Source organism: Pelmatolapia mariae, linkage group LG1 (genome assembly GCF_036321145.2).
Source record: "Pelmatolapia mariae isolate MD_Pm_ZW linkage group LG1, Pm_UMD_F_2, whole genome shotgun sequence".
Taxonomy (NCBI): domain Eukaryota; kingdom Metazoa; phylum Chordata; class Actinopteri; order Cichliformes; family Cichlidae; genus Pelmatolapia; species Pelmatolapia mariae.
Genome location: NC_086227.1, coordinates 4,169,383 through 4,190,709, shown reverse-complemented (window position 1 = coordinate 4,190,709; position 21,327 = coordinate 4,169,383). Strand labels below are relative to the sequence as shown.

General features: G+C 39.5%; 2 protein-coding genes across 3 annotated transcripts in view; one reads left to right on the top strand and one right to left on the bottom strand.

The window, feature by feature from the left end:
* ankdd1a (ankyrin repeat and death domain containing 1A) overlaps positions 1–963 on the top strand; it is a 35,301-nt gene extending 34,338 nt beyond the window's left edge. The window contains exon 16 of the transcript XR_010093709.1: positions 356–963. The gene's annotated coding sequence lies outside the window, so the exon portion shown is untranslated. The remainder of the gene's footprint in view (positions 1–355) is intronic.
* Positions 964–1,090: 127 nt separating this feature from the next.
* LOC134625190 (hatching enzyme 1.2-like) lies at positions 1,091–9,859 on the bottom strand. 2 transcript variants are annotated; one of them, XM_063470427.1, is made up of 10 exons: positions 9,767–9,859; positions 9,478–9,508; positions 9,205–9,270; positions 8,899–9,051; positions 7,502–7,619; positions 7,191–7,369; positions 5,825–5,906; positions 4,804–4,928; positions 1,573–1,625; positions 1,091–1,272 (listed from the first exon to the last, which is right to left on the bottom strand). In XM_063470427.1, exons 1-9 carry the CDS (start codon positions 9,827–9,829, stop codon positions 1,582–1,584), a joined length of 861 nt encoding a protein of 286 aa, XP_063326497.1. In that variant the 5' UTR covers positions 9,830–9,859; the 3' UTR covers positions 1,091–1,272; positions 1,573–1,581. The 2 variants fall into 2 exon arrangements, with proteins under 2 accessions (XP_063326497.1, XP_063326496.1); XM_063470426.1 differs by having other exon boundaries at positions 1,577–1,625.
* Positions 9,860–21,327: the final 11,468 nt, after the last annotated feature.

Genomic DNA, 21,327 nt, shown 5'->3' with positions numbered 1-21,327 from the left:
ACCATAGGTGCATCTACTAAAAATTTTGGACAGTTTGAGTCCAGGTGACCTGGACCTCCATGTCAAGAGGCCATACTCAAAGTTGCGAGGATGAAATTTTCCGATATGTCTTGGTATGCTGAAGTATTAGAAGCTTCTTTTCACTGGAACTAAGACAGAGCCCAGATCCTAACAAAAACTGCCCCTCACAATGATGCTTTACACCACTGCATCTGACGTTTTGTGTTGCGCTTGATGTTGTAAGGCTTGGATGAAGCTGCTTGGCTATATAAACCCATTCCATGAAGCCCTCTATGCACTGTTGTTGAGCTAATCTGTAGGCCACATGAAGTTAATATTTGGCTCTTTTCCACAGTGTGCCCTTTGTCCTCCCCTCAAACCAAATGGCTGTCCCTCCCTAAGCCGTGGTCTGCTGGAAGTTTCTTCCTGTTAAAATGGAGTTCTTCCTCCACACTGACTCCAGGTGCTTGTTAACAGGGGCTCATCTTATTGTTGGGGTTTATTGTAGGGTCTTTATCTTAAATATAAAGCAACATGAGGCGACTGTTGTTTTGATTTGGCACTGTATAAACAAAATTAAAGTGACAGTCCAAAATAAAGCCATTTTAATGAAATTCTCAGCAGCTTATTTACTCATTGTGAATAAAGTACAGCAGCACATAACACATTTGATTGGTGATTGATGGTTGATTTATTTAAACTAATATAATAATCCTGCTGCAACCAGGTTTCTGTAAGTCAGAGTAAATCAATTTGTTGATCAATTATTAATTCTTGTACTAACAGAGAGAGCAAACCCCAAGTTAGCGGTTCAGTCAACAATAGAGCAACATGGAGCGAAGGTGGTGTGCATTTCACTTACTCTTTTGACTGGCCTTACTCTTACTTTGAGAAGAGTAATACTAGGAAAATAATATTGTGTTTTTCTCATTGAAAAACATTTCCACTCTGTTTGACTGCTACTTAAGTAGATTAACCTTTGGTTTTATATCTTTTTGTCATGTTAAATGTGTATTTTTGACCTGTAGACTTGTAGGATTTGTGGAATAAAGAAACAAACTTACTAGAAATTAAAATGAATATTTATTTTTGTTCATTTTTTAGTATTTCATACAGCTGACTAGCAGTTACACAAATGTGATTGGGATTAAGTCAATGGACAGGTGAAAAGTATAGTCAATGATACATTTTCATTTCTCAGGCAAATTTGTTTAAATTAAATCAAAAAGCCTAAAATTCAAACTGCATCAATCTCTCCCATCACTTGGTTTTCTGTGGAAACAGAAAGAAGATGTTATAGATATGTAGTGTCTGCACAGAAAAATCACAAACACAGGCTGTAAATTGAGGAGATGTGTTCTTCTGGTTTATATGCCTTTCACTCATCCCAGCTACATGCTTCTGACCCTGATCAATTAAAATATATGGCATTTCATTGTTTTTTGTTTTAAACAAAATGTTTCTACTAAAGTTATCCTGACAAAGCTTTAATTGGTAAAATAAATGCATAGGAACATGATTTTCTAGTTATAATGAAGTAAACAAAATTCGAACACATCCAAGCTTACTTACTTACTTTTTCTAGAACAACTTGTTCCTTTGCACAGGTTTGGGTGCATTTGAGCCTGTCAAACAACAAACAGAGGGAAATCTTTAAACGCTGCTGTATTTCTTTAAGACACCACATGAACATCTGAGTTTGATGAAGAGTTTGATGTACTATATCTATGTTGGTGTTTACTAGTCTCCATGATTATTCTGTGAAACTATTGGAGGTAGAAAAGTAAGACGGGGGCTGAGCAGATAGGTTGAAAGAATTTAAGGTCTTCAGCACACAAAGCAGATAATCAAATGAGCATGCTGTCATGGTTATGATATTCTGAAGCATATTATTATCTATAGACAATAATACCAAACAGAAATTGCTTCCTCTTCCCTCCATTTTGCATCACCCAATTTCAGTTTTTGTGTACATATTTGATCTTCAAACACTTTTTACCCCAGTGACGTTGGTTTTTCTGCTTGTTTGTTAACAGGATTCCAGGTTTTTGTGCTTGTCCCAACTTTTTCTATTCATATAATTATTATTTGGGGAGGAGACAGCTTCATAGTACAGTTACATTTTGTTTGAATTTTGAAAACCTCTCAACTTTTAAGTTTATGAAATAATGCACTTTTGGAGTGTTTATGTGTTTAAAGGTTGTAAATAAATATGCTTGATTTTACAGGTTCCTTGTCTAATTGCTTATGTATGCCAAGGAGGAACAAAAAAAGAGAGAGACTAGCAAGGATAATTGAAGAGAGCAAAAATGGGTGCAGTAGTAGGTATGAAAAGTAAAGGTGGTGCAGAAAAATGGCAAGTAGACTGGCACTTATACAGTGTTTTTGTGCTCTAATTGAGCACTCAAAATTCTTATTAGCCGGTCGCACAAACATTCATGTAAATGCTCTTTCCTATACTTAAGTACCTTGTGTAACAGTCACACATTTGCACAAATTTATCAATAGCGACTCAGAGTTCAGTATCTTGCTTAAGGTCATTTCAAAATACTTCTTGGTGTTGTCTCAGTCTGGAGTAGAGTATCACTTTCTGTTCTATCTTACAGTGGTATTTTTGCATTGCTTATCTGTGTAGCCAATTTAATTAAAAACGTATCTTATTTCATCTTATTTCATAGTGTAATCTTCATGCGCTTTATCCAAAGCACACTCTGTTGAATCACCCACTAATTATATTTACAGTATTCAGTCACTGTGTCTTTAGGGATTCGCTAGCTTAGCATTTGCTCTTCACCTGTCTCTCCTACTCTTTCCTGCTCAGATGTTTAGTTACCCCTTGGCCTACTTTACTAATAACTATAGTTGTTATAAATGTAGCTCCGGAGGCCCCGTCAGTTCTCTTCCATCGGATTTTCCTGAGCAGTTGAGAAAACAGGATTGCTGAGTGACGGTGAGGAGGAAGCGTAGTCCTAAATAGAAGCCCCCGGTACACTACCAACCCAACCATGTGTTGAAGCATTTTTCTCCACGTGGCGACACACCTGGAACATCTATACATCCATCCATTTTCTTCCGATTCTCTGGGGCCGGGTAGCAGCCTAAGGAGAAAAGCCCAGACCTCCCTCTCCCTACAACCCAAGAGATATTATCTCACCAGTGGGTCTACTCCAGGGCTTGTTCCAGTGGGACATGCCCAGAACACCTCACCCAGGAGGCATCCTTGTCAGATGCCCGAACAACCTCAACTGGCTTCTTCCGGTGTGGAGGAGCAGCGGCTCTACTCTGAACCCCTCCCGGATGGCTGAAATCCTCACACTATCTCTAGGGTAGAGGGCAGCCACGCTTTGGAGAAAGCTCATTTCTGATGCTTGTATCCGTAATCTCTTTCTTTCGGTCACTACCCAAAGCTCGTGACCATAGGTGAGAGCAGGGACATAAATTCACCAGTAAATCGAGAGCCTCAGACTTGGATGTTCTGACTCTAATTCCTGTCGGTTCACACTCTGGTGCTAACCACTCCAGCACTACCTGATATAGCCACCAGAACCACATCATCCTCGAAAAGCAAATATAAGAGATAAGCTAAGATCGCCCAAGCGGAAGCCTTCCACCACTTCGCTACACCTAGAAATTCTGTCCATAAAAATAATTGACAGAATCAGTGACAAAGGACAGCCCTGTCAGAGCTCAACATCCACCTGTAGCAAGTCCGACTTTTTGCTGGCTATGCTGACTGACTAGCTGAGTGAAGATGCCCCCCCCCCACTTTTTTCAAATCAAACAAAATTGGTGTCAATCAGTTGTGCTACATTTCTGCTGGTTTGTGCTACAAAAATTTTCATTCGTGCCGCTGTCATTTTAAAGATATTATTTAAAGTCTTTAGAGGTCAAGGTCCAAGGTCAACCAGCCCCCCCACATTAATGAAATCAATCAAAATAGGAGTCAATTCTCTCTCTCTCTCCCCCCCCCCCCCCCCCCCCCACACACACACACATTACCGACCTTTAAACTTTCATTAATATCTTTAAAACAAAAGCATCGAAACATATTTTAGCAGCACAAATCAACATACCCCAACCCCTAGAATGACCTGGATGACCTCTTGAAACTTTTATTAATATTTTTTAAATGATAGCAGCACAAACAAAGACTTTTGAGCACAAACTTAGCACAAATATTTGACACCACCTTTGTTGGATTTGAAGAAAGTGGGGGGCCAACTTCACTCATGTGGACCACGCTCGGACATCTATTCCTCCCGCTGCCTCAACAGAGCAACAAACATCATCAAGGACAGCTCCCACCCTGGTTTCAACTTGTTCAAGCGCTACAGGTGCATCAGCAATAAGACCCACAGACTCAAGAACAGTTTCTTCCCAAAAGCCATAACCACCCTGAACTCACACATGCACTGATAAACACAGTCCCACCCACATTCCAAGGATTCCCTCTATAAACCACCACAGTACAATAAGTATTTATATGTAAATACTGTCCAAATATATATAGTACTGCAGAAACTAAAACTCACTTCCTGCAACCTCCAACCGGTCACAGCAGATGGTTGCCATGACCTTTGTTTACTTGTTTATAAGACAGGAGCGAGGTCTTTCCCTTACAATATAAAGTGCTTTGAGGCAACTGTTGTTGTGATTTGACGCTATAAAAAGAAAATTGAATTTAATTAAACTAATTGAATTTAGAGTGGAGTAGCCAAGAATTGAACCACTGACCTTCCAACTGTTAATCCAGCTTCCTTTTTTCTTTAAAAGAAAAGAAAAGAAAAGAAACGAGGTACATACTGCAGTTATAAAGGCGATTCACTCGAAGGATGTCATTGGCACTCATCGCTGTAGCTCTGCCAATGGCTACATTCTCATCGGGTATGGGAACGATGGTTGGCTCCCTGTTGCTTGAGAAGGCAAACCTGGGGTGCAAACACACAGTAGTAAGGCAAATTGTTATCGCAGTCTCAAACGACTGTCATTCTAACAACTACAAAGAGAAGGCTAAAAACATGAAACTAACATGGGCTTCAGCTTGAGCAATATAGCGGGGAAAGGTCAGTCAAGAGGATTATCTACCTAATTATTACCTAATTGACTCTGCCAAACAGAGTCCTTATTGCCATTTCAAACATTTAACAGAATGGGACATAAATGTTTCAAGGTTTATCGTCTGCCCAAAAAGAGCCCAAAGGCAAAGTACTGCACGGCATTATTGTCCATCATGTAGTATTTGCTAGTTAGGCAGCAGGCTAGCACTCTGTGACTAGCTAATGTGGCTTTTGTCTATAAATGTGTGTATTGTAGGCTTCTCATGTGTTGAGTATCAATTATTTTCTTCTGGACCTGTAATAAAGGCTAATATGATACCAATATGTTTGAACATCTGAATGCAATATCAATAGTGTTATTAATGGAATGGTAATGATGATGATAAAAAATAGCAGCAAATAATAGCAGCAAAATATCCCTATACTCTACACAGCTGCAATATTATTACTGATAATAAAATTATCATCATTATTATTGTTATTATTATTATTGTTATAGCACTCACTGTGTAAACTGTTTCATAGGTTTACCACAGCTTTAAAATATACTGGTTTGAATTACTGGTTCTCTCATTGGCCAGTGTGGTAAGAGAAGTTGATTACAACACACATGTAGACAAGATGTAGAAAATTAAAATCTGTTTCTTGAAAATGAAAGGACTGAAAACAGATAAAACTGTGTCAAATAAAACTGTTATTTATGACATAATTTTTAAATAAATATTTATACATTTGAAGCATGTTCAGGGAGTGAACTGATGTCTTACCTTCCATAGTGCATAACAGAGTTGTAGTCATAGGGAGTATTAAGGTTCCTTGTGTTGATTTTCCTAAAGTTATGCTCCATCCCTGTGGGAGTTCAAACAACTCAGTCAATATTTGTCTCTTACTCCAGGTTGAGCATTAAAATATCACAAAAGTTCAGTTCACCCTACAGTTGTGTGAGAGCACCTGAGTAACTTTTTTCCTTTGCACAAAAACAAAGAAATCTATTGATTTGTGCCCATGGACACAAGGTCTTTCCAGCTTTAAAGAGAGAGGTCTACATATGGACATGGGAGGGCTGGGAGAGTTGTAAGTAATTTCACCTTGCGGTTCCACATAGTGGTTTGTGCATTTATTTTGATGCTACTTTTACACTTAAGAGGTGTGGTTTCTTTTGCTGCTGACATGCATTTTGAATAATCTTTGGCTATGTTAACCCTTTCACACATAGTGGTTGCTACAGTTTACAGCTATGTTTTCATTTTTTTTGTGTCAGTGTTGATGGTATACTTGCAAAATAAACCACTACATTAGACACTGATGTGTCACACCCACTGGTCGTTTAATGTTACAATAGATGTATGAAATGTTTCATTGTAATTATTATTATTTAACCCTGTCTTCCATGAATGATGACAAACTCAATCAGGATTTATTTGTATTCATCTTTTCATGCCTAAAGATGAATAAAAATACTTAAGAAAAAAATCCTGATTGAGTTTGTCATAATTCATGCATGAAAGGGTTAATATACAAGAACTACTCAGGTTTGGACAATAAAATTACTTGGTTAACTTTAATACTTTTTGTTAATATTCAATTCAATTCAATTTTATTTATACAGCACCAAAGCATAACAAGGCACTTTATATTGAAAGGTAGACCCTCCAATAATACATACAGAGAAAAACCCATATGACCCCCTTTGAGCAAGCACTCTGGCGACAGTGGCTCAGGGAGGGGCGCCATCCGCCGTGACAGGTTGGGGTGAGTGAAGGAATGCAGGTCAAAAGACTAATATACAACACATATACATACACCCTTTTTTTTTTTTTTTGAAAAGCACAGAGGAACAAAACATTCTTCCAATTCAAATAGATTAGTCTCAAAGTTCTGTTGACAATCAAAATAAATAAATAAAAGAATTCCACAGACATGTACAGACAGATTTGATTATTGTGAATGTTTCACATTTTGCCCTACATTGTTTGTACTTTTGGTTGTTTGAAATATTCTAAAAAGCATGATTATTGCTCTACTGTTGGTAAAATGAACTGTCATTTATGTAGAAGTTTTTTTTGTCATCCTGACCACTTAAATATTTTTTTCTGACTGATGGAAAAGGCTGTTGTTTGTAATGTGACCCACCTGGAATGACGTTCTCTAGTAAGATGCGTACATGTTGGTCTCTGTCTGAACGAGTCTGTTCATGGTCGAAGCCCAGGGCATGGAGCACCTCGTGTTGGACTATCTGGTGGAAAACACAGCCCTGGCGACTCAGTGACACTATCTGGCCACCACCACGACGCCCAACAAAAGAGTAACACCTGAAAAAGAGCAGTAAATAAATTTTTTATGACAAACCAGTAAAACAGCTTCCTCACTCAGAACATCCTGTGTTAGATGAAACGTTTGCCTGTAGAATTCAAGTATAAATGTCTACATTGTGTTGGACTTACCCACCACGAGACTGAATGTCCAGAAAGTCTCTTTCTCTGCTCTGGGGCCTAAAGCTGACGCACGTGGCTGCTTCAAATGACCTCAGACCTTGCTCGATGACGTCACGTTCCCTGCGGGCTTCACAGAAAAAAATGTATTGTGGTTCTAGTTTGTTGTGGCATTATATTCAACTAAGACTGAGCACAATGCTGCTACTCCTGAGCAACTGCTTACTACTTACACTGGCCTATAAATCAATCAAATCTATGTTACTGCCTCAAAATCAGCTGATGTTTTTGTGCAACTTTAATAAATAGAAAGCATAAAAATATTCTTCATTATGTTGGCTTGAAGCTTGTAAAGATTGGTCATAATATTGAACCGCTCCCCCCCAGTATCTTTGATGTGGCATAACTAACAGAAGTTTTCAGGGTAAAATACATCTGTCCTATTTTATCTACATATTTTAACTATAACCAACTTTGAGTGTTATTATATTGGGATATATCATAGGTTCAATAACAAAACACCCCCAGTGTAATGTCTGTGGCACTCTGGATATTTTATCAGGTAATTCCCAGGAGAAAACTTGTCAAAGTTAATCCAAAGATAATGCCCCCCCCCCCAATTTTTGGATTGTGACACTGGAAGTAGGTGTAAATTTTATTTGCAGTTTCCTCTAACTAGTTCCTGCACTTTTAAATTAAAGAGCGCCTCTTGGGTTGGATTGAGCCAAAAGCACAATGGAAGGAAAAAGGCATTTTAGAACCTTAAGTAGTTGATTTTAAGAATACATTCAGTTCAATATACTGCAGCCAAATGAAATGCTATTGTCCTCCTTTGGTCTCTTCTCATCACATGGGTAAATGTTAAGAAAACAGCAATTTTATCTGCAACATTAAGGTCTTCAAAATTGGGACTGAATATCTTGTATCAGTCTCCATGCTAAGCTTTGGCAAAGCTTTATATATAATTTTATATTACATCCATCTGATATAGATTGATGTATATTTAGTTATTTTTTTATATATCGGAGGAAATTTATATATAACTGACTAATTCCTTTTTTAATAAACTGTCCTTTTCAGTTTCCTTGGTAGTATTTTTAAACTCTTTGCATTCTCTGTACACAAAAATTGTTGTGTACAGAGTTTAATGTTTAGTCTTTTGACCAAACAGCTGTATTTGAAGCCCTGAGATGAGAACACATTGATTTCTCTTTGTATTTAGAGGACACTAAAATGTGGAATCTCAGAGGGAAAAGGTTTGGGAAGCAGCTTTGCCCACTAATGGAAATGAAAAAACCCCCAAAACAAACCCTACAGATGGAGAATATCATTCTAATAGTTTTCAGTTAAACCTGAAAAATTAGCAGAAAGCTAAATAAAAAGTAATATTTCTATGTATCTAGACTTACAGTACTGGTCGGAGATTCGATAAGGTACAAAGACTCTGCCATTGTTGCTTTTAGGCCACAAACAGCCTCGAGCCGTACACGGATCAGCGTTCTGTAGACCTGTTGGCACTGCTATGTCTCCAAACATGACTAGAGGTTCATCCAAATTCTTTCCTGTAAAGTATGACAAGAAAAACGTATTTTCCGTGTACTTTTGATGGTTTCATTAACACATCAACTCAGTTTTTAAGGTTAGCCCCTGGATGTTGTTATTAAAGCTGTATATTTACTACTGATGAATAGGAACTGAAGTGAAGTTGAACATACCAAGATTAGCATTAGCCTTCTCCAGCAGTGTCGAGATACTGAAATCATCATCCTCAGCGTTGTTTCCTGTTCAATATGAAGCACATATGTTTGACTGTTCTATAAGGACAAATTCACATGTTACAACATCACAAAGAAATGTCAAGGAGTCAGGCAAATCTAATATGGACCCATTAAAATAAATAAATAAATACAAATCAACATGAATAAGAGCGTATCGCACATAGTGTGATGACATACAAGTGCTAAATGTAAAAAATAGCAAAGTCTTACCGGAGTTTTCAACACTTTTTTTAAAAGGTGCCTGTAATCAGATAAAAGGGTTTATAAGGACTAGTAGTTGATTTGTTTGCAAGTTCAAAAATGCTTGAAGTTTAAAATTGCAAATTCCAATTTATACAATAAATTAATAAAATGAAAAACAGAAGTATTCTCTTTTTGTTCTTATTTTTTGTTTTGAAGAAAGGTTGTATTCCATTTTAACATTCTTTGAAAATAAAACATCTTGGTCAAATCAGAGACAGAGGAAATCTACGTCTGCATACTTAACTACAACGCTTACCTCTATAACAAAAGTGTGGGCGAAGCACAAGAACACGCTGAGCACAGCCGTCTGGAGGATCATGGCTGGTTACTGAAGAAGAGCAGCCGACTAAGAAAATACCTGCTGAAAACACAAGTGTCCAGCTTATATAGTTAGAAAGGCCAGCTGAATTCTGTCCTAATATGGCATGCTGTTCAACCAGTACTCATTACTCAACTGGAAATGACAGTTGTTACTTAAACACGTCTGTTTCAACATACTATGAAATTAGACAAAAAGGCTGTTGCTGTCTTTATATTATGTCACAGTCCAAATATTATAGTTACTATCAATGTATTTAAATCTGTCAAACATGGTGGAGGAGTGTTATGGCACAGGCATGTATGTACGGCTGTTAGTGGCACTGGGTCAGTGTTTACTGATGATGTGATTGCTGATAGAAGTTATAGGGTGAATTCTTAAGTTTACAGCCTTATACTCTGCTAACATTTAGCCAACTGCTGCAAAACTCTCCTAGTGACTAACCAGAGCATGCTGTTCATTTTCTGAAGATGAAATTGAAGGTGTCTGCAATAAAGGCACTGACATTTTCATTGGAGTAATGAAAAAATCAGATTTTTCCTATTGCTTTTGATTCTCTGCTCATTTCAGAGACTGCAATTCCTAAACAGTCAACGCAAATGTTTTGTTAAACCCCTTAAATTAAAGCTGAAAGTCTTTGCTTCAGTCACATCTTGATTGTTTAATTTAAACTACAAAGTGGTGATGTACTGAGGTATAATTACAAAAACTGTCCACTGATGAAAATCTTTTGAATTCAACTACTAAATCTGTATGCATTCGATCATTTTCACAACCTCTGTGTAGTTAAACATCTGAGGGCCAAACTTGCAAAAGCCAATTTTGTGTGTATATACTTCTCCAAATTGTGGGCACAATTGCATTGTGTCCTGTTTACACATAGTTTTGCAAAAGCAGGAGCAGTGAATATGAAAAAACAGCAATTGCATGTACTACGATGCAGTACACTCAAAAAAAAAGATCCTTTGAATTAATTTAATTTTATCTTGCACCATATTTCCATCTAAAAATTTAAGTTTGCTGCACGTGTCTCGATTAAGTTCAATGAACATGACATACGTTATGTAGCTTTAATTTATTAACCTTTCATTGAGTCCAAATATTTGGTTTTAGAAAATCTGTCAAGATTTGTGTTAATTTACTGAGCATCAATGAAAAATACATCAAAGCGAAAACTAATTTTCTTGTTATATCAACTATTATGTACTTTGTGTCAGTGTCAGTCTTATTAAATGAATTAATAAACAAAAAACATGATGAATATCAATGTTGTTTCAATTATATTCCTTTACTTAGATAACAAAGTTTACCAAAGATAAATTGCATTATTAATACATCCAAAGAAATATAAATTTTTTTCTGCAATTGGCCAGCATTGTTGTTAGAACTAGTTCTTCCTCTTTTAACCCATTTCTTCAGTTGCTGGTACACCCCACAAACCACAGAATTAACTAAGAGTCATTTTGTGCTGATGATGTTCAGCACTGTCTTAGATTTGTATCGTTGTATGTTGGTAAAGCAAAACACCTGGCTGTTTCCATTACTGCTGTCTGTGGAGGGGTGAATATAAGTGCTAAAAGGGGCGAATCAGGATTTGTTAACGTGAATATTTCACAGTTCATGAGCACACAAAAACTAGAAAAATGTTGCGTTAGTAAAAGTCACCACATGTAGTATTTTACTCTCTGTTTGGAAAACTTTGTTGATGCAACCAGTTAAAATCAATATTTGACTCAATGTCCCATTAAATCTGTTTTAACGTGGACTGTAACAAACACTAATTTTATTTTTCCTTAACGTCTGCATCATTGCTATACTTTTTTGAATGTTATAAAAATCCCAAGTTAGCCACTTTTATACACAAGCATTTCATGCAGTACTGCAAAATTAAATACATTTATTTTTTTAAAAATAACTGATGTTTTAATATATTTTTTTAATAACATATTTAATATAAATTAAAAACTAAGACGCAAAACTGGGTTTGTGAAATCCCATTTCTAAACCTTTAGATTAGCATTTGTGGCGTTGCAGCTTTAGTGTTTTGAGTCTGGCTGTAACGGCACACTCATTTGCTAAAATCTTGTTAATCACCTGCCATTAGCCAATGATATCCCAGATTATCCTGTTTTCTGCAACATTTTCTGCTGCACTTAATTTCAGTCCAAGGGATGAGCAAGTGTTGTGTCTTCACATAACGGACAACTTAGCAAAGAACCAATTTTTAACTGTATATGTCGGTACTTTGTTACTAACAGCCTGTTACAAAATCATCTGGTCCTATTCCTTCTGTTGAATCTATTAAAAATGCCAAAAATAACAGTTTGACAGCATAAAGTTGTATTTTTGCTCCAACAAAGAGCTTTTAGCTGAAAACTTGGTACATCTCAGTGTGCAGTGTGTTCTTAAAAAAATCAGAGGAAACTGAACAAGTGGAGGATATATGTGCTATAGTTTACAGCAGATACTGTTCATCTGCTGTAAACTATCTACAGCAGATGAACAGTATCTCAAAGTCATGTCCTTTAGAAAGACCTGAGAGATGGCCCTTCGACTGATCCATCGACTATTCACTGAAACCTCATCAGAAATGGTCTCAGTGGAAGGGTGGCTATCAAGAAGCCATACTTAAGGAATGCAAACAGGGAAAAAAGGCTGAGGTATACCACATTACACAAGAACTGAACTGAAAATCAGTGGCACCAGGTCTGATGGATCAATTAATGTAAAAAAAAAGTACCATCAGATTTTGTCTGATACTATTCAATTCAGTTTCATGTACATAGCGCCAAATCAGCGCCAAAAAAGTTGCCTCCAGGCACTTTATATTGTAACGCAGCGTCCCCAACCTTTTTTGCCCCACGGACCGGTTTATGTCCGACAATATTTTCACAGATCGGCCTTTAAGGTGTCTCGGATAAATACAACAAAATAAAACCAGTACCGGTACCACAAGAAAAAGAAGATTTATTCATAACACAGGAAAAGATCCAGGGAAACAGAGTTAACGATAAAAACGATTAAAAAAAAATAACACTAAAAACTGATAAAAACCCTGAAAACCATGAATTTCACACCAGAGTCTCAACTCTCGCGGCCCGGTACCCAACGACTCACGGACCAATACATGGCCCGGGGGGTGGGGACCGCTGTTGTAAGGTAAAGACCCTACAGTAATACAAGGAAAACAATGAGAATCCCAGCAATCATATGGCCCCTATGAGCAAGCGCTTTGGGGACAGTGGACAAAGAACAGGAAGAAACCTCCGGCAGAACCAGGCTCAGGGAGGGGGGTCATCTGCCATGAGGGGTTAGGGGTGAGCGAATGAAGAAAGGACAAAGATGTTGTAAAAGAGAGACAAAAATTAATAATAACTAATAATTAAATGCAGAGAGGTGAATGAACAAAAATGTATATACAGCCAATGAAGAGAAGCTAGCATAGGAGAAATCTATAGTTGTTTAATTTGTGCATTAAAGGACATATCCTGGTCAAAAATGACTCCAAGGTTCCTCACAGTGTTACTGGAGGCCAAAGTAATGACATCCAGAGTAAGAATCTGGTTAGAGACCAGATTTGTAAGATTTTCAGGGCTGACTACAATAACCTCAGTTTTAACTAAATTTAGAAGCAGAAAGCTTGAGCACCAGAGAGTGCTGACTCCCGTCAGGCTTCTTCAATGAAAGTTCAGCTTATCCAAAAAGCTTGGGATTGTTTAAAAATCATGCAACGTGATAACCTGGATTTCTTTTTTACATTCTGTCTCTCACAGTTGAAGTATACCTATGCTGAAAATTAAAGACCTCTCTCATCTTTTTAAGTGGGACAACTTGCACAATCAAACTGCCAAATACGTTTTTGCCCCACTGTAAAAGGATATCATAAAAGGATATACATACATACGCATACCAAGATGTGCCAGTGTGTGATTTATATTTTTTTGATATTGTGATTTTATCTGTATCATGGTATTACTGGAAAACAATTTGATGTACTTCGGCAGCACGGTGGCATGGTGGTTAGCACTGTTGCCGCACAGCAAGAAGGTCCTGAGTTCAATTCTACCATCAGGCCGGGGTCTTTCTGTGTGGAGTTTGCATGTTCTCCCCGTGTTTGCGTGGCTTTCCTCCGGGTACTCCGGCTTCCTCCCACAGTCCAAAGACATGCAGTTTGTGGGGGTAGGTTAATTGATTAATCCAAATTGTCCATAGGTGTGAATGTGAGCGTGAATGGTTGTCTGTCTCTGTGTGTTAGCCCTGCGACAAACTGGTGACCTGTCCAGGATGTACCCCGCCTCTCGCCCTATGACAGCTGGGATAGGCTCCAGTGCCCCCTGCGACCCTGATAAGCGGAAGGATGGATGTACTTTGGTCTTTAAATGTGCTATACAAATAAATTTGATATGATATATGAACTTACACCTGCTAGCCCAAAAGAGAGGGATAAACAAAAAAAATGTCATTTCATGGCAACTAAAACAATACAAAGAAACACTAACTTAAAATCCCTTAATGGCACTTATTTTGGCCCTAATAGCTAACTGATAACAGCAGGACTGCATTTCTGGCTTTGACTCCAACTGTAGTTAATGCTGCGACTAATAAAGTTTAATCACTAAAAACAATTTATTGTTTTCATTTGATCATTTTATAGATTGCACATTTTCACAACCTCAGTGTAGTTGAACATCTGAGGGCTAAAGTTGCAAAAGCCAGTTTTGCGTTTATCTACTTCTCCAAATTGTGGGCAGAATTGCATTGCATCCTGTTTACACAAAATCAAAGACCTTGCTCCATTCAGTTATTAGTTTTTATCACTCTCTGGTTCTCTTCTCTCTTTTTTGTTCTGTCTTCCTCTGCTCACCCCAACCGGTTATGGCAGATGGCCCCTGTGATACTGTGATGCAGTACATGAATAAATATCTCTAGTTATACAAAACATGTCATAAAAGGATATATAAACTCATAGTGGCTAGCAAAAAAACAAGGGTTAAAAAAAAGATGGTAACTAAAATAATACAAAGGTTATCTAACTCCAAATCCCCCACTCAGTTTGGCCCTATTAACTGATAACAGCAGGATTGCATTCTTTGGCTCCAACTGAAGTTTAAACACTATGAAAATGCAGTTTAAACTCTATGCATATACATCTCCTTCGCTAAGTCCACAGAGATAAAAAAAAAAAAAAAATCAGTTTTACCAAGGTGTTTTCTAAGTACGTTAGCTGACTGTTTTTAGCATTAGGTATGCCAAGTATCCTATTTTCATCTGTAGTATTTGTCATAGAGTGCCACACCAAAACACTGTAGGTGGTTGGTGTGTGACAATCCTTGGACTCTATGACTAAACAGAGACGTTTTCAATATACAAGACCTCACGGTCATTAAAAGAGTCAATAGATGGGTGAAGAAGGCCAGCTCTGTCCCCTGGACCCCCCGAGGAGGTGGGTGAGAGGAGGATGTTAGCCAAGCTAATATTCATTATGGACTACACCTCCACCCACTGCACGAGACTGTGGAGGCCCTGATTAAAATGAGACTGACACACAATTCAGAGACATTCAGCAAAAAACTTGCTGGCCTTTCCACTGTTTTCTCCCAATTTATGTGACAGACCAGAGTCTGCAAATGGCTTTTATGGTTAAAAGACTTTTGTTTCTCAATATTTAATAACATTTAATGCTATAGCAACCACTAAAAGAAACAATGAAGGCAACAGTTTTTTTCCTTCAACCAGATGAACTTCCTATAACACAAATTTAATGAACAGCAACAGACACAATATTAGAATTACCATGTCATTCTGTTTGTGCTACAGCAGTGATCACTGCACAACCTCTGCCTGCTTAAATCAGAGGAACACAATTGCAAAAGCCTGTTTGGTGTTTTGAGTACTTCTCCAAAGTGTGGAAACATATGTGCCACGGTCTCGCAAAGACAGGAGCAATAAAAAGCATGCTGAGATCGCAAACCTCTTGCCATGGTACTTTAAATATCTACAAAATACAAAGTAATATAATATTTAGAATACCCATTTATCATTTCCTATTTGCTTATTTGGAGATGCCCAAACCACCCCAAACAGCTAACTTCAACATGCTGTACTTAGCACCTTGAGGCAATTGCTGTTGTGATTTGGTGCTATATGAATAAAACTCCTAATCTAAAATATAATCAAAGTACAAGTCTGTTTAATGTGATGAATACAAAATGTATTGTTTGAGTAATGAAATGTTCCTAATAGCTGAACCCCTGACCTTTACTGTAATTTGATTTGTGTATGTGTGTGCGCACAGCCCAGATCTTAGCCGTTTCTCAGTATGCATACTTGTGTGTACTTGCGAAATATTACTGCTTCTGTGACACAAACTGAACTTTAAAAATATTTTAGATGAGGAAATAGATGTGTAAACTTCAAATATCTGCAAGACATTATCTATTTGCAAAAGTGGTCTGTTGTTTTTGGAATTTTATCTTTAAGGCTAATATCTCATAATTAGCATCACATGCCTGTGTTTTATACTTTTATACTTACTGAACTGACTTCTCTGAAGAAGGCAAGCAGTGAGAGCGTCACAGAGTACATCATACGCGCAGAGACATTTATTACAGCCCTGAGAAATGCTGGAGAGACACTTAGTGATGGTCTGCTTGTAGCGATGGTGTTAAAAGGTTTACCAGAAGCATTTAAACCTTTTTCTGTTCACATAACGCAAAGTGAATCAGAAATCAAGTTTGCGGAATTTAAAACAAAACTCCACAGTTATGAGGACACTGAGAAAATGCGCTTAGTGGAACAAGAGGATAACATCATGAAGGCGAGAGTGCAACCTAGCGCGAGACCCGCAGCAGCTGCTAGTGACCACAGGAGAGACATGTCAGACATAGTCTGTTTTAAGTGTGGCCAGCGGGGACACAAGGCCAGAGCATGCCGCTACAAATAGTGGTGCGGTCACTGTGGAAGCAACACCCATCGAGAGTCGACTTGCAGGAGACGACAATGGAATGATGAAGCACGCACAGCCTCGGAGGAGGGCGGCAACGCAGAGAGCGATGACACCTATGTCTTCCGGATGAGCGATGACTACGCGGAACCTCAACAGCGACAGGACATCAGGACCAAAGGCCTGATGGTGGATACTGGCGCAACATCACACATCCTGAATGATAAAACAGCGTTCAAGAAATTTAATGACGACTTCCAGCCGGGAACACACTGTGTGGAATTAGCTGATGGCACCAGGTGTAAAGGCGTGGCTGAAGGCAGAGGAGATGCAGAGGTGTGCTTGATTGACAGCAGAGGGAGACAGTGTAAAACAACACTGAAAGACGCTCTGTACATTCCCTCATTTCCACAGAATATTTTCTCTGTGAGAGCCGCCACCGCGAATGGAGCTACTATCATCTTTAAGAAAGGAAGGATCGTCCTTCAACACAGAGACGGTACAAAGTTCTACATCCATGAGCACAACAGACTTTATTACCTTGAAACTGTAAGTGAGTATGATGATAAGTGTAATAATTGTTTTGATGTGCAGACATGGCACGAAATTTTGGGACATTGCAATCATAGTGACATTTTGAAGTTACAAAATGTGGTTGAAGGTATGAAAATCAAGTGGAAAACAGACAACCAAAGTTTGAACTGTGAGGTGTGTATCCAGGGAAAATTTGTCCAGACTAGGAATAGAAACCCTGACAGAAGAGCTGAGAAATCTCTCGAGCTGGTACATACGGATCTAGCACGGCCGATAGATCCAGAATCACGAGATGGACACAGATATGCATTATTGTTTACCGATGACTTTTCCGGTGCAGTATTTGTATATTTTCTCAAAAACAAAAGTGAAACAATGCAAGCAACTGAAATCTTTTTGGCCGATACAGCCCCACACGGGAAGGTAAAGTGTATCAGGTCAGACAACGGCACAGAGTTCATGGCAAAGAGTTACCAGGCATTGTTAAACAAACATGGAATAAGACATGAAACTTCAGCCCCATATTCCCCTCACCAGAATGGTACAGCAGAACGTGGCTGGAGAACACTTTTTGATATGGGAAGGTGCATGCTTATTGAGAGCGCCGTACCAAAGGAATTATGGACGTTTGCAGTTTAAACAGCGGCTATTGTGAGAAACAGGTGCTTTAACAACCGGACAGGACAGACACCTTACTTTTTGCTGACTGGGCGGAAGCCTAATCTATCCAGAATGCGAACGTTTGGGTGTGAGTGTTAAATGCTTACAAGCAACACAAGGGTAAGCTGGATTCTAGGTGTACAAAAGGGATTTTTGTAGGCTACGACAAAAACAGTCCAGCATACAAGGTTTATTTCCCAGACAGCGCTAAAGTGCAAAACTTTAGGCTGGTTAAGTTTGTAACCAAACACAATGAGGAAAAGCAAACACAAACTGATACGACATCTGAGGATGAGGACATACAGGTGAGGGAGAGACCAAACATGAACAGGGAAAGCTCCAGTACCAGTTCACAGGAACCAGGTACTGACAACCAACCAGAAGTGAACAGTCAGACGCCACTTAGTGATGAGACTGAAAACTCCAGAAGGTATCCTTCTAGAACAAGAAAGAAACCAGATTATCTAAATGAATATGAGTCAGGAGAAGACATTGATGATCAAGTGCTGACTAACATAGACTACTGTTACAGACTGATAAGTAACTCACTCGTGACATTCAGTGAAGCTGTAAAGTCACCCAACTCTAAAGAGTGGAAAGCAGCTATGGATGAGGAAATGCAATCCTTAAAAGAGAACAACACCTTTACCCTAACAAGCTTACCTGAGGGAAAGAAAGCAGTGGGGGGTAGATGGGTATATGTGAAGAAAAACAGTGGTGATGGATCAGAAAAATATAAAGCACGGTACGTAGCTAAAGGTTACAACCAGTGTTTTGGGATAGACTATGATGAAACTTTTTCTCCGACTGCTAACCTGACTAGCATAAGAGTATTGATGCAGTGTGTGATACAAGAGAACCTGATTTTGCATCAGATGGATGTAAAAACTGCATACTTGCATGCACCAATAGATTTTGAAGTTTACGTTGAGCAGCCGGAAGGCTATGAAGTAAAAGGAAAAACCGATGAGAAACTGGTCTATAAGCTGGAAAAATCACTTTATGGGCTTAAACAGTCGGGCCGAAACTGGAACAGGACATTACATGACTATTTGATAGAGAACGGTTTCATGCAGAGTCCTGTAGATCACTGTGTTTACACAAGGAAAACAAGAGAAGACAAAGTGATCATGATCATATGGGTTGATGATATTATTATTGCAGCCAGTGATGAAAGGGTTTTGAAAACTGTGAAAGGAATGCTAACTGCAAGGTTCAAAATGAAAGATATGGGGAAACTCAAAAATTTTCTTGGTATTGATTTTGAGCAAACCAAAGATTGTGTAAAAATGTCACAAGAGAGATATGTAGAAAACATATTGGAAAGATTTCAAATGCAAGACTGTAAACCAAGATCAACTCCTTGTGAACAAAAGTTGAACTACAATGATGATGCTGAGAAAATGAACAATGTCAGAATGTACAGAGAGGCAGTAGGTAGCCTTATTTACTTGACCTCTTGCGCACGACCAGATTTAAGTTTTGTTGTAAGTAAGCTGTCACAGCACTTCAAAGAACCAGCTGAGGAACATTGGACTACTGTGAAACATGTTCTAAGGTATTTGAAACAATCAAAAGACAAGACATTGTGCTACAGGAAAAGTGACAAAGATTTGAGAGTACAAGGTCACAGTGACTCAGACTGGGCTGCAGATGTGACTGACAGGAGGAGTACTACAGGTTACTGCATAAGCCTGAATGAAGAAGGTACTTTGGTGTCATGGCGAACAAAGAAGCAGCCAACTGTTGCCTTGTCAACTTGTGAAGCAGAGTACATAGCTTTGGCAGCAACAACACAAGAATGTTTGTACTTGACACAACTGTTGCAAAGCATGTATGAGCATCAAAAGGGACCACCAAAGATTTTTGAGGACAATCAAGGGACTATCGCATTGGCAAAGAATCCTGTTAACAGACAGAGGTGTAAGCATATCGATATCAAGTATCATTTTGTAAGATCAACAGTTAATGCCCCTCCCTTCCTTCCCTCCCCATCTCCAGCTGCCTCCCTCTTCCCGCTCCACCACAATCACCCACACATGCAGGGCCTTGGGGTAAAGGTGTGTCACCAGGGTGCAGGGGAGGCATCCCCCCCTCTGTCCCCTTCTGGCTGCCTGTGCCTCAATTTTATCTCACAACTTAGACATTCACATTACTCACACTCTCATAACACATACATATAGGATCTTGGGGGTGGGCACGCTACACGGACTCCAAAAGACCATCAGGGTGTACACCTCACCCCTGGCGTCGTTGCCCACCTCTCAATTTTAAATACACGTAGACATTGAGGGCTAGCAGGAGGGCCTATGCGCTTACCTGCTGCTCTCTGGCAGGTAGCTCCATGCCCTCCTGGGTTTTAAATGCACCTTGGAACACACATGCATCAACACTACATATGAGCGGGTGGAGGGAGGTTTGGAGTCTTCTCACACCCCCGTTCTCTGCGGCCTGCTGGAGAGGGGGGGCTAGGAGGAGAAGTTGGCCGTCCGACTGGGGTCTGGAATGTGGGGCCTCCCTGCTGCTGCGGAGTCGGGGCGGTCTGCTTCTCCCCACCGCAGGGAAAAGGGTAACACCACCTGGGTATGGGCGCAGTTTCCCCCTCCAGGGTCAAGGGTACCCAGACCCGGGGCTTAGAGTACGCTTGGGGAGTGTGATTGTGTGTACAGCGTCTCTTTATGTCTGTCTCCATGTTGGGTGAGTGTTGAGTAATCACATATGAGAGCATGAGGGTGGGAATGGATGTTTGTATCTGTGTGTGCCTGTATGTCTGTGTCTATATGTCAGGTTGGGTATCAGACGCCACCTCTCTGGGGACATCTCAGGCCCTCCAAGGTTTGGAGGCCTATCTCCCCCCACCACTTCCCCTGCCAGTGGCAGACGCCCTCAGACATCGGTGCGTTGGTGGTTCTTTGTGTCCGGGGATGGGCATCCAGGTACACACCGGCTCACTCCTTGGTGGCTGCTTATCGGGGCCTGGAGCCTGGGGCTCGCTCGGGCCACTTCGGGGGTGGGGTGCCCTCGGCCTCTCGGCCTGGGGCTCGGTCACTCAGGGACAGCTGGCTGCCGGCGGAGCTCACGGGCACGTCCATACCTGCTTCACGCCCTGGAGGACGCGGCTGTAGGTCCCCACACCCTCTAGGAGATCATTACATGAAGGAACCTTTTAAAAACAAGCGCGTTCATGCTCACAGGTGTACACACGGGTGCTCACACACACAAACTACACCCTTTTTGGCTCCTACCTCAAAGCACACTGTGCGCTGTCGATCTTACGTGCTGCACAATAATGTTTAATATTAAGTATTTAGTGTTATATTCCCATATATCATCGTGATGTTGTTCATTCTTTTGCTCTCGT